Source organism: Plasmopara halstedii, assembly GCF_900000015.1.
Source record: "Plasmopara halstedii genome assembly, contig: Scaffold_614, whole genome shotgun sequence".
Lineage (NCBI taxonomy): Eukaryota > Oomycota > Peronosporomycetes > Peronosporales > Peronosporaceae > Plasmopara > Plasmopara halstedii.
The window spans coordinates 509,538-522,386 of NW_020187532.1; the positions used below are offsets into that span (position 1 = coordinate 509,538).

General features: G+C 44.5%; 2 protein-coding genes across 2 annotated transcripts; both read right to left on the reverse strand.

The window, feature by feature from the left end:
• Nucleotides 1–3,205: 3,205 nt before the first annotated feature.
• On the reverse strand, nucleotides 3,206–3,498 carry PHALS_12126 (uncharacterized protein; the record flags this gene model as incomplete). The annotated part of the gene is made up of 2 exons (XM_024727612.1): nucleotides 3,206–3,385; nucleotides 3,439–3,498. The coding sequence occupies 2 exons, from the start codon at nucleotides 3,496–3,498 to the stop codon at nucleotides 3,206–3,208; spliced, it is 240 nt and encodes a 79-aa protein (XP_024578172.1).
• A 1,906-nt stretch (nucleotides 3,499–5,404) lies between these two features.
• PHALS_12127 (Mlo-related protein) lies at nucleotides 5,405–7,669 on the reverse strand (the record flags this gene model as incomplete). Its single annotated transcript, XM_024727613.1, has 1 exon — nucleotides 5,405–7,669. One exon carries the CDS (start codon nucleotides 7,667–7,669, stop codon nucleotides 5,405–5,407), a length of 2,265 nt encoding a protein of 754 aa, XP_024578173.1.
• Nucleotides 7,670–12,849: the final 5,180 nt, after the last annotated feature.

The following is a 12,849-nucleotide window of genomic DNA, read 5'->3' on the forward strand; positions in this document are numbered from 1 at the left end:
CTTTATGCGGAATGGGCGTTTGCGCGGGAATGATCAGCGCAACCAACTTCGTATAGGCGTGACAGAACGTCATTTACTATTCGGCATACTCACCAAAAAAGTCAGTACGCTGTGAGGGGACTCTCCCTCCCTCACCAAACCAGTAGCTTGCTTTTGAGCGAAAGCGCAACAATATACTCAAATTGCTAGCGCGGAAGTGGCCATTGTAGAAAAACCGCATGCTTTGAGCCAGGATCACGATCAATTTCGTGCTGAGCTCCACGGTCGGGTGTAAGACCAGAGGGCGGTTTACACCTCCAAAACAAGTGAAAAATAAGGATAAGTTGGATCCTACAAGATAACAGATCCTCTACGTTACTACAAATAATGTCAAATATTTCAGGGACTAAATCATCCATTTCTGATGATGAGCGTAGTTCCACTGAATCAACCTTTAATCGAATCAACGACTTCCGCAATGTCATCACACTTGAGGTTGTGTAGAAAGTCATTGTAAGTGACTGCATCAAGTTGAAGCAGCTCTTCCTTCGCCGACAACGGAGTCAAACAGCATCTTTTCTGGCAGCTTTACGACCAGTCGTTGCGTCCACAATAATATTCGCATGCCACATATCCATGGGAGCAGTATAACTCATCCGAGGACTCGCCTGCATCCAGAGCCGAGGTATCAGTACCGCGATCAACAAACTCCGTTGATATCTTCGGAAATGTATGCTCAGCAGCACAGCGGATGGGTACATCACCCCACTGGCCAGTTGTACCGACTGACCCACAATCCGACTCAGACACTGTATTAGTGGAGTATTGGCATATTTAGCTTCAATCAATTCCTTCGACTTTCCATTACGCACTTGTCGAAAACATTATTCTGTTTAGAGGGGGGGCAAAAATCTGCATCTCTCCCTCATTATTTATTTCCTTTGGGAAAATTGTTCATTTTTAGGTGTCCATTTCACCACTTGATCTATCTACACATTTCTTGAGTGACCACCCGTGGCCACTCCATACGACCCGTATCCTCCCTAACCTGGGGAATGTCAATTTTATAACATATACTAATGAAGTGTGGATCATTTCCAGCAGGATACGACTGTCGAGCTCATGAGCGCTTCTTCTGGTGCATTGTGAATGTTGGAAATTTACCTCCAAGAGTTTCACCAGCGCCAAAAGAGCCATTTCCTATCGTTCTCGATCGCCATTCTATCCATGACCCATGCTTCTCGAGCAACGATGTACTTAAAAATCAGGTCATACTGTATGCCCATCATGAGGACTCTGAATACTTCCTTGGGCTTGAAATCTTCTAGCTGTGGTTGATAGTGATCTTCGCGGTGACCACTGCACCAGTAACCAACATCAATGAGATAAAGTCGTTGCTTCTATCTATTGCATCCAAAAGCACTAAATCATTTTCAATAGCACTTTGCTTCCGCGCATACTTACGCGACACAGGGGTCAATCAAGACTTTAAACGAACGACCTTTACCTATCCCAATCGCTGTGACAATGAGGACACCACTTCGACTCGTGTCGTTAGTGAAGGACAGCGATCCTTCAAGGGTTGAATCCTCATAAGTGATTTTTCCAGTACACTTATAAAAAGTTATAATTGCCCCAGTAGACCGCCCTACATCTCTTGGCGTTTTCTGGACGCCTTGTGGTATGGTCACACGTGAATCGGGATTATTACGACGAGAACCGTATCAAGAGGTTTGTCTCTTCACGTGGACATTCTTGACCGAATTGTTGACATCCATAACAGCAAACTTGATGCCTATGGACAGTCACCGCACTAAGGTCCATTAATTCCAGAATTCCGGTAGCAGCAGTCACTGCTTCCATCGGATCGATCGATTGACCACATGCTTGACGCAAAGGGTACTGCAATCATAATTCTACCTTCCAGAGTCATCGGGCTGTGGTGTAAGACTTCAGTCTTAGGAGACAATAAGTTAGCCCCTCTGTAAACACAGTGATCATCAGTGCCTCTTGCAGTTGTTCGCTTGCCATGCTGGGACGAAGCTCACGGGGCTTCTGTACATAGTCGTACAATGTGCCGTTGACTTCACGGTGTGACAAAAATTTCGACCGTTATCGAAATGCAACATTAGGTGGAAGAAAAATCGATCGCATGGCCCTTTCAGCTCTTACCGTATGGCAAAGTAACCGGAATGGTTGACTTTCCATGTCATAGCCCAATCCTTTGCGTGGCCATCCAAATACGACATTGTAAAGGTGGGACATCACTGATTTGAGTCATCGTGATATCGATGAGCATTTCTGGCTGCCAGAGCGCAAGATTGTCATCTTCGTTCAAGCAAACGCTTTCAACCTTAATTCTTACAGGACATCCGTTTGACCCGGCAATGTTACCGCCACTGGTGGAGGAGACGACGGAACTGGCGTCAATATTTTCTGCGATAAAAATCCTAATATCCTTACACATACGCACCAAAATTTGCTAAGTGTTGCGTTATCGCCTCTTGTTTCAGTTACAGCATATCGTTTGATCTGAAGACGACATTCGCCTGTGGTGTCCACCTTTTCCGTCGATAAATCCATCGAAGTAGTGCGTTGGAACGACTACTAGTGCTACCAAGTGTAACGGAAAATGCCCGTCCGTATACAAACATTGATTGAGGAAGGCTCGAGGCAAACTGACACGCCTCACTGGGTGTTGCTCGATTCCAGCGAGCCTTTGCCTTACGTGAATAGGAAAAAAGGTGAAGTGGCATTTTTTATATAACCAATTGGCTTAAAACTCCCCTAACCTGATAAATATCTCAAGTTCTGATACAACAGCTCAGGGCCATAGCTTGAGCTCAGCTCATGGCTCTTCGGCTACCAAGGCTATTTCGTCTCCAACAAACCTTGAGCCGTGGAATGGCGGCGTCAATGAGACGCGAGAATAAACGAGGACGTTCACATCGAACGGCGTGTAGCCGGTAGACGCTTGCAGTGCATTGTACAGAGCGAACTCCACAAGTGGGTATATACAACTTTGCAGGGTGTATAGTTGGTGATTAAAGACACAAACACAGGAATGTGGTCCACATAACATGTGAAACCAGACCTATAACATTGTGCTGGCGACGCCTTCTCGTTTTCTGAAGGAGAGAGTTTAGAAGACAAACCGCTATAGACTTTTTATGTGATCAGTGCTTTTACCAAAAACTGATCCAATTTCCACGAAATCAACTTGTTGTTATGACTCATGTGCATATCGACAAGCAAGTTTATGGACTAGACCGTCGCTTGATACTTGTACTCCCCAAATTACGAAGGAGCTGTCGACGCCACCATAGACGCTCAATGCCTTACGTACTGCTATAAGCCCGGTCAGCTTCCATAAACCTAATGATTTTGCTACCGGACAGGTCTCGACCTTGGAACATTGCTAGGGAATTTTTGTTTGTGACGATAACATAAACCTCTTACGCGTTCCCGAAAGGAAGATATCCCTCTCGCATCACCAGGATAAAACTGCCGACCAGTCATCCGGTACACATAGAAGTAAGCTGGGCCAGCTAATAACGCACCCCCCCGCGGCTGGGTCCCGTGATCTTCAAATGTAGGTGCGGGAGGAGACAGTTACTCTCTAACACCATACCGCCGTCGTACTTCTCACGAGAGGGCGTTTAAGATGCCTCTCCGCTCCCTTTGAAAGGGATATTACAGTATTGCATCCAGCAAGTAAGTCATTGACATGACATACTTTTTGATCCGGGTGACATATCTATTTACATCGAATTATTCCTTCAGCAAAGGATAAAAAGACACTTAGAATCCTTTTACACATTGATTTTACTTTTCTTTCGCACTCAGTGTGTTGGCTAGTAGTTTCGGCATCTTAATGCCTCCCGTAGTGTTGACTACGTCTGACAATCGCTCGCGTCTTACCGCCACTGTCTTATTATGCATTAACAAGACCCGGACAATAGAGTTGATCACCAACAATTTTACGCTATACGACTACCTTTATTTAGAAAGTGCCGCTCTCATTATGGCTAAGACCAGATTATTGCAATCACGAGAGATGCGATAAAACCAGGTCCTTCCGGAAGATTACCTTGTGCCTAGTTCGGCTCGTTGATCGGCACTCCACTTTTGCACCTCTTTACCGAGAGTAGGGGACAGGTTTAGCGCAAAAGATTGGTAATACCACGAATTTGTAATTTGCGAGCACATAGCTGCTGCTCAATGGAAAATGTCAGTCTTATCCTCTTCAGCTTGGTCAGAGTCCAGCCTTGCCAATGCGCTCCTAGAACCTTCACCTCCCTCGCCTGAACAGGCTGTTACCGCACAGACGTTGCTTTCATGAACAATGTACAGTGAGCGTTTGAAAAATTTAGGTTTGAACCGAATCCAAACAGAGAAATTTAAGCAGAGCTATTCGTCTAAGATATGAAATTTAAGCTATACATTCTATTAAATCTTTTAAACTGTGGAGATCGTCGGCAAATTCTCATACTTCTTGGCTGAACGCTCGCTTAGGTGGTACGGAAATTCGCCAGTTTTATGCGCGGTTGGAATTGGAATACCTTTTCTACAGAGGTAACAAAGGTATGTGCCCATTCGCACGCATGGTCTGTAGTTTGGAGAGCGCTAGCACGACGCGCTGTTGCTACGCCTGGAGCATAGCCAGTTTATCTCATTTCTAGATGAGAACTGTTTCGTCTTCGACCAAACTTTGGTATGAACGGCCCAACTGCGGTGGCCGGTTGTGTCCGCCAGAATCTGTTTGAGGCAATCCAACAAACGCAATTTACAGCTGGTGACGGCTCTGGACGAGCGATAACCGAAACTGACACTATGCTACCAATCGCGCCATACCCTTGTGTAATATTACGGCTCCCCGGTGATAATTTACGTGCTGGGGTATTTTTTTTTCTTTGAAAAGTTGGGATATTTTTTATATATGGCAAAAGTTGGGGGATTTTTTTATTCTCCCATTATAAAATGCTATTTTATAATAGTATCTTATGCTAAACTTAATTAGATATTACCAAAACCTTGAAATGTATAACGTGAAACTAGCAGCCAATATGATCCACGTATCTCCTATACGGGGTCCCGAGTGTATCGAGCACTAATTATATTACTTCATAATAAACCTTTACTTTAGTACTTCGTAGCTTCGCTCAAACGTAGTATAATATGTGCGTCCAGAATAGGGTAAGTATCCTGTTACAAACGTTAGGTTATTAGGTACCATTTTCAAGTAATGATGAGACTAAATTTTGAAACTATTGGACTCAAAGACACAATGTATGCATCATTTATTGCTGGGTCTTATACAATAAAATCTTCTGACCAGTTATAAGTGTAAAATATGCTTTCTTGAAGCTGCTCAGCTTCAGACAGAACAGTAGGCTTGATAATAATGTACAACCTTTGACACAGCTTACAAGACTGTATATGCTGTGTCCGAGAGTACATTATCCACATGTGCTTCGGAATCAGAACGAATGTTGTACATGTCGTGAAGTGCTCTTGAACTTGCAATTTGCGTATAGCCTAATTCCCTCGTAAAACCCCGACCTCGGTTTTCAAACTTGGCTGTTTGCTGAAGTCCCGATACTCTCGAAAATCGATGCAATCTCGTCATAGTCGTACGCACAGTAGCATCGGTATCCGATCTAGGTTCAGAGTCCAGATTTTGAGGTGGGCTTGACGGGTCTTGTCGTCCCGACGGGTCTTGTCGTCCCGAGATATTTGACCGATCTAGTCGTCCCGACATATTTGACGGAGCTTGTCGTCCAGACATATTTGACGGAACTTGGCGTCCCGACATAATTAGCGGGTCTTGTCGTCCTGACAAAGTGAACGGATCTTGTCGGGACGACAGGAGTGACGGGTCTTGTCGTCCCAATTCAGAACCGTCAAGCGTATTTGAAAACCTACTCGTGTTGTCGCCAATATCATTGCTCGTCTGACTTCGTTGCAGTAGCGGATGCTGACGCGATCGACTTGCTTGTAAAGTATCTTGGGGTGCCTCCTGTTGAGCCAAAGTCAAGAGTCGAAGTAATTGTCCATACTCGACTTTAGTACCATTAAGGTTAAACAGCATTTTGGCTAAACTATTGAACCGAAAGCGAGTCAATCGAAAGCCAAAGGCGGACAAGACATCACGTAGTTTATCCACATCGATCATTCCACTATGACGTAGATCGTGCGCACGAAGTTCGCGACGCAAATCAATAAGTGTATACTCTCGCTCGATCAAACAATTGAGCAATGCAGTAGCAAATTCAGATCGTAATTCGACAATTTCACTGAAATGAGTCACAACTTCTCCCAATGTCGTGGCTTCAACACGTGAGATACTGCAAACCATGACAAAGGAGCGAAACATTCGTTGTTGAAGCACAAATGTATTAAGAAACAAAGGAAGCGGCACCATCACAGCAGGTGCAAGTCCATACTCTTTGTAGATGTCATCCAATTCGTATACTGCACATTGAACGAGTAAAGCGATAAAAAACCCATTGAGAATGAGTAGAAACATAACAGCAACATGCCAAGCTTTTCGAGAGAAAAAGCGTAAGTTCAGATGCGGAGTTCCAATTTGTGCACCACTCATTGCTCGACGTGAGCGAAATTTGGGATCGTTCATGTGGTTGATCTTACGAAAACACGTAACCATGAGTTGCAAACCTTCATCTTTTTGAAGAATTTTATGACGTCGAGAATTTCGATGATCTTCAATTTCATCCAATTCTTCTTGGACTCGGTTCATCGTATCTAATGCCGTGTCCGCGGCTTCATTTTGCCATGCTAAAGCCTCTTCTTCAGCAATAAAACGAAGGTTTTCTAACAAAGTTGACTCATCATCACTGTACCCCGCAGCGCGCAAAAGTTGATGTACGCACGAACGAAAGTACAACAAAGCTGCAACATGCGCAATGACAAGACCCCAGGCGAACACAACAAACACCTCAACCAATTCATGGCCTGTTGGTAAGTCATACTCCAAATGTTGCAAACTTGCCAGCGCACCACAAAGGGCCCATGCGACTGCAAGTAATAGGACCCACATAGATGGCTCGACCTCAATCATGTGCGAAATTTGGTTAGCTTGAGCCCGTCGTAGGTACTTGGAGAAAGGGAACAGTTGAGGCAATCCGAATCTCCGAAGAAACAAATGACGCAACAACCGTCGCTCCACGACCTCTCTTTCAAATCCTCCAATGAGTTTTTTAGATTCAAACCAACACCATTTAGACTTAAGAGGAGCTGACTGGGCGGCTGGTGGAGCACTGATAGCATCCACAAGGTCTCGAGCTGTTATAAGTTCAGTACGATCAGCCAAGATGTTGCTTTTGCGTTGCTGCAAAAAGACGACAATAGCTTGAAGAATTAACGCAAGAGCCAAAATGAATATCGTCAAGTCGGCCACTTGGAACGCTAACATGGTTTTTGTGTCTGCATTAACTCCTGGCACCTCCTTGAGTATCTTGAGACCGAGACTAATTAGACCGAGCACCATGAGCTCTCGATATGCTTTACGAAGCATGTGCTGGTACTTGTCGTAACGAGAGAGTTTTTGCTCCACATTATGCAAAATAGACTCAAAAATGACTAGACAGAAGACCAGTATACTTAAATGGATCAGCACTCGCCAGAACTCGACATCATCCCCAACTTGGAAGAGGGACGCACTTCCCATGGCTAAAATTACCAAGTGAGACTCTTGCCCGATGGAAGTAATGAGGATTGTGAGGATGAACACGTCGCGAGTACCATATTGACATATTATGCACAATCGTACATTTTTTACCATGTAAAGTGGTATCTTTTTTGCGTTGATAGTGATATTGATGTCAGGGTCGGACTTCGGGTTCACTTTGCTGCGCTCAAAAGCTCGTGCACCAGCTTTTAAGTCCTTCGTCACACGCATTTATACATGGCGACACTATCATCGAAGTTGGGATATCGTTTAGCAGTCGTTGGTGCTTGGCAAAGCTCACAACACCATACACCTTTTTACTGTCAAACTGGCTATTTTTCTAATTAAGGTGAAAAACCTCACTTGCGCATGAAGCAGAAACGAGGACGGTTTAGAAAGGCGCCACGTAAACTGCTTGATTTTAGCACTGATTCGAGAATCCACTCTATAATCTGTACTATTCGCACACAGTTTCTATATCACAATAACAGCCTCATAGATAGAATAAAGGGTATGAGAGAGGCGTGATAGTTTTTTCTCAGGGCATGCCACGCTTTACAGTCTTTGAGCGTGCAAGACACGTCAGAGTCAAATGTTAGAAGACCTTGCTATCATTTTACTCAGTCTATCAGGTATTGTGTATGATTGAATAAAACCTCAATCTTTAGAACAATAACCGATTGATTGGGAAAAGGTGAAGCTCTAATTTTTAGTGAGGTTACGAAAGCCGACTGAGACAACTTGGGTCATCCCGTTGCAAGCTGACTACAAACGATTCAGATCTTTCTTACGTATAAATTCAACCTTTTTCATTCTCGTTAGCACGGCATCCATTGTCGGAGTATCCAAGAGTTTGTCGTGTCCGTTCCATCTAACTGGAAGGGACGAACGAAGGTGGACCACAAATTCAAGACTCTTCAATTTTGAGCGCTAAAGCGGAGCTTCAATGCCTCATCGCGCGCAACCCATTCAGCAGTGTATCGTAGACGCACAAGTAGTGTAATGGGATCGTTATTTAGGGCATTATTTGTGCTAGATAAGATGCCTGGTTGCGGATAAAGCTACACCGATCTAGAATTTTTTGAGTACAATTTCCCTCGCGTTTGACAAGTAAAACACACCATGGACAATACAATTCTGTCTGTCTTACTTAGTGGAGTAGTACCATGATAAAAGGACAATAAACACGATACGGTCTGCATGGATTTTCTATCATTACAGTAGAAAATGAAGACGCGAAAGGCTCGGAGAGCGCGAACGAGCTGTGTACAATTGTGCAGAGACGTTTAGTTTGTCCATTGACTCAACAGAGGTCCAAATCTGAAGCAGCAGAGCCACACAGTTTGGACTTGCGATGACAGTTGACGACGATGATTACTTGTGGTTGCTAAAATGTTGCTTTAACAGCCTTCAATGATTTTTCAAACCAGCGTAAACAGCCGTTTTGTATATTTTTGCTCGAGTTGCAACTTTCACGTTTAAGCACTTGCTTTTATAATAAATCGAAAATTGTTTGGTGATTACGTAGCTTACCCTACGAATTACGGGTACGTACTGTATTTTTGCGATACACTATTGGAACAATCATTTTTGAATACAATTCAGATTACACTTTTGTTAAATTCTGAATTCTCATGAGGGCTTTATAAAGATAACAGAATTCCGTAAAGGAGAGGCTTGTGCTACATGTAGGCTACAGCTGGTGTAAAAAGAAGAAGTATATATGTACTATTAGGCTAAATATAATTGATCCTAAATAGAGGCTCTCGTTTCGCTACTGGTCGGTGCGTTCGAACAGAATCTCTGAGCGGTTTTTAACGCCGATTTTTTTTAGTCAAAGTCTTTTCTGTGCAGAATGCACGGCAACTCCGATGTACTTGGTGGCACTCGCTGCCAATCCCACAAACTAGTCGCGGAAGGACTGTATCCTTTACGAATATGGAAAACTAAATGTTCAAGCACTTGTCATTGTATCAGCTATATCAGATAAGATAGGTTATGCCTATCGTGCGCTCCGATAGGATCCAGAGACTAGCTATCAAGGGGCTGGATGCGGGCGATTGAGAGCTTTACATCTGTATATGCCTTTATGGATCATTAGCGCGTCGAGCTTGACGTTATTCAGCTAGGAGGCCACGCGGGGGAACAAGCACCAACGTGCAGTGACAATAGAAAAGAGGCGTTGTCATATGAAAAGACTTGAAGCAAGTGTGAATGGTTTCTCGCGCGTCTTTTGGGGTGAGAACTACTGTATAATGTCTATGAGCTACAAGCTTTTTCGCAGCAAAGGCGCCAAAATCTTATTCGGAGGCAGTTCCGTTTGCAATTTTCATAGGGTCACCGAATGGTGTGGCTCGTTCCAAGACTTTCAACCCACCCTACCTTTTTCATAGTAGCGCTTGGTGTTGCATTAAACACGAGTCTGGCTTCCGTGTCGCGAGAGTCGGGTGGGTTGTGCTCGCCAGAGAAAACGGACCTTGCCATACGGATTAGAGAGGGAAGAATTTATCACCTCCCGAGAAGCTCCGCGATACTTGCGAATAGTGCATCTGTGGGACCGCTGAACATCTGCCCCCTTCGCGTTTTGCTTAGAGGTACAACGAATTGGAATCTCATTTAAAGACGTGCGACATATGCCTCAAGTGTAAAAGTTAAATTCCAGAAGAGACAAGCAAAATAAATAATTTCTTCCATACCTCGTGGTGGATATGGACCAAACACTATCGTCATAAGAGGTGGAGATAACAAACTAAATGATTTCCATGTCCGAGTCCTAGTAATTGTGAAGCTGTAACAAGTCCTGATAGAATACATTGCATTGTACTATACTGTATACTATATTGTACGACGTGCGATTGTCGGAAACGGTAGACACTACGCGGAGGCATAGAAAATATCAAAAATACCCTCGTGCATCATGCGACGAAGACATACCGGAGCTCATTTCTGACCTTATATATAAAATTTGAAAGTATTGATAGCGTGGAATGTTGATGCAATCCCAATTTAGATATGGTGCGGCTGGATCGTTAGGATCTGTAAATGACTGGAAGTCGTGAGGGAGACGTCATCCTGCTGAAGCTTTGGCAATGTAATTGTCCCAAATCAAAATCAATAATATTGCTAAGTGACTCGAGCGAATCGTGGTAGGTAAACGTGGTAACGAGTCGCGGCTCAGAATATGACGGGGAAAAAAGATTATGTCGTGGTCCCAAGAGTGTATTTTCTTGTAAGAAGAGAGAAAGTTTCTGTTCTAACTTTTGTCACGGCCGGTTAACAGCAGAAACAAGTGGGTGTTTGTAGCGGAGCTACCGTAGCTCTTTGCTCAGAGGAAGCTAAGCAAAGGTCACCGACATTAAGTTCTATATACTAGAACAGTACGAATATAGCAGATCGCAATCCGCTTACTTCAAGAGTATCCACAACCTTAGCCCAAGGCACATCAACTCTTCCGTTCAAAATGTAAATTGTATTTCTTTGTCTTATTTGCGGCAGTGCCGTCTATATCTATATCTATAGGGTTTCCTAAATATGTAGTAAAACCTAATTAAAATATATGACTACTGGCAGTCCTGCCACGTTTTGAATTCTTGTTAAGGTTTAGCCACACCATTGTGTGGTCAAATCATCTTGTTTGACCCATCCTTTCATACCAGGGTACGTGTAACCTGTTACACTCCCCTCATCAAAATTGCGAATGTCCACAATTCACACTTGACTGTCGCCTCGTACGAGGCTCGCGTGTCTAAGGCACCTCTACGTCCCCAAGACCTTCTTCACACATTCCCTGCTCAATGAGTTCTGTGTCTATGACACGAAAGACACCAAGCCTCTTTGGTTCTGATAGCACTTGCAAGCAGAGCCCTTTTTCGTCTCCTGCACGCTGTAACGGGGTTACATATACAGGCGTGGGTCACAAAAGATGGTGTGACCGAACGAAGGTGTGGATTACACAAGTCGATTTAAACACACAATGGTTTGGCTATACCGTAGCAAGACGCCAAGACGCGGCGGGACTACCAGTAGATATGCATATTGATTAAATTTATTACGAAAATATGAGCTTTTAGATTTAGGCGGCTTTGCCGAATATAACACAAAAAAAAAAGTAAATACAGTTTACCTTTTAAACGGAAGAGTTTATTTGCCTTGATTATGGTTTTGAGTACTCTTGGAGGTAGCGGATTGCGATCCGCTACACTCGTACTGGTTCTGGTATAGAACGTAAGGTCGGTGGCCTATGCTGAGCTTCCTAAAAGCAAAGAGCTACGGCAGCCCTGCTGCACTTATAAGCACTCGTAGACAATCTACCCCTGAGTCGTTACAAATGATTCTCTGTGAGCATGGAGCAAAATTCCTGTTTGCACCAGGGCATGCAGGACGGGCTTAAAATTACGATGTTCCTGCTTGGCCCTGAGGGCGTGGAACACCTTGTTTTGCAAGGTTCCGAAGGGATAAGCTCGCGCCTAGAGGCGCTTTCGAGCTATGAAGATGCTCTGCTAGAGCATCTACGGCAGAAAATCTCGGCGTCGACTGCATCCATGACACCACTGTCGGTGAAAAATGACTCCTCCCGACCCAGGCGGCTCATGGTGAGCGTTGAGACCTTTGAGGGGGAGGACGGTGAGAATCTTCTGCTCTCGGTGATAAAGGCCGAGATGGCTACGGAACCGCCATGCTTTAGAACGAACAACAGCGCGTGGTGCTAGCTCTCTCCAAGCTCATGAATCGAGCGCGAGAACGGGCACTGACGTGTGGCACTTTGGATGAAGCGGCGTTTCACTCTTAAACGGAGCTGCAGCTACAGCTTTTGCGATTGTTCTAGCCGCCTGGCCAGGCATATTGGTTACAATTGCGTTTCCATGCCGCCCGAATGAGCAAGAATAAGTTGGTGGACTTTGTCCAAGAGTTGAGAACTCTCATTACCGGGGTCGCAGCCGATCCTCTCCCCGAGGCGGTTTCAGTGACATCATTTTAGAGGGCCTTCGAGCTGGCGTGGCCAGAATGGAAGTTTTCCACGTGCATCCGTTTTCTTTTGAAGAAGTGGTAAATGTGGCATTGAATACCGAATTCAACTTTAGTCGGCACGACTCGATTCAAAGGCACACCCTCAGAGCTCGTCGAGCGGGCCTGAGCCAATAGAACTCAGCTATGCTGAGAAAGAGGAGGGAGAGCTCCGA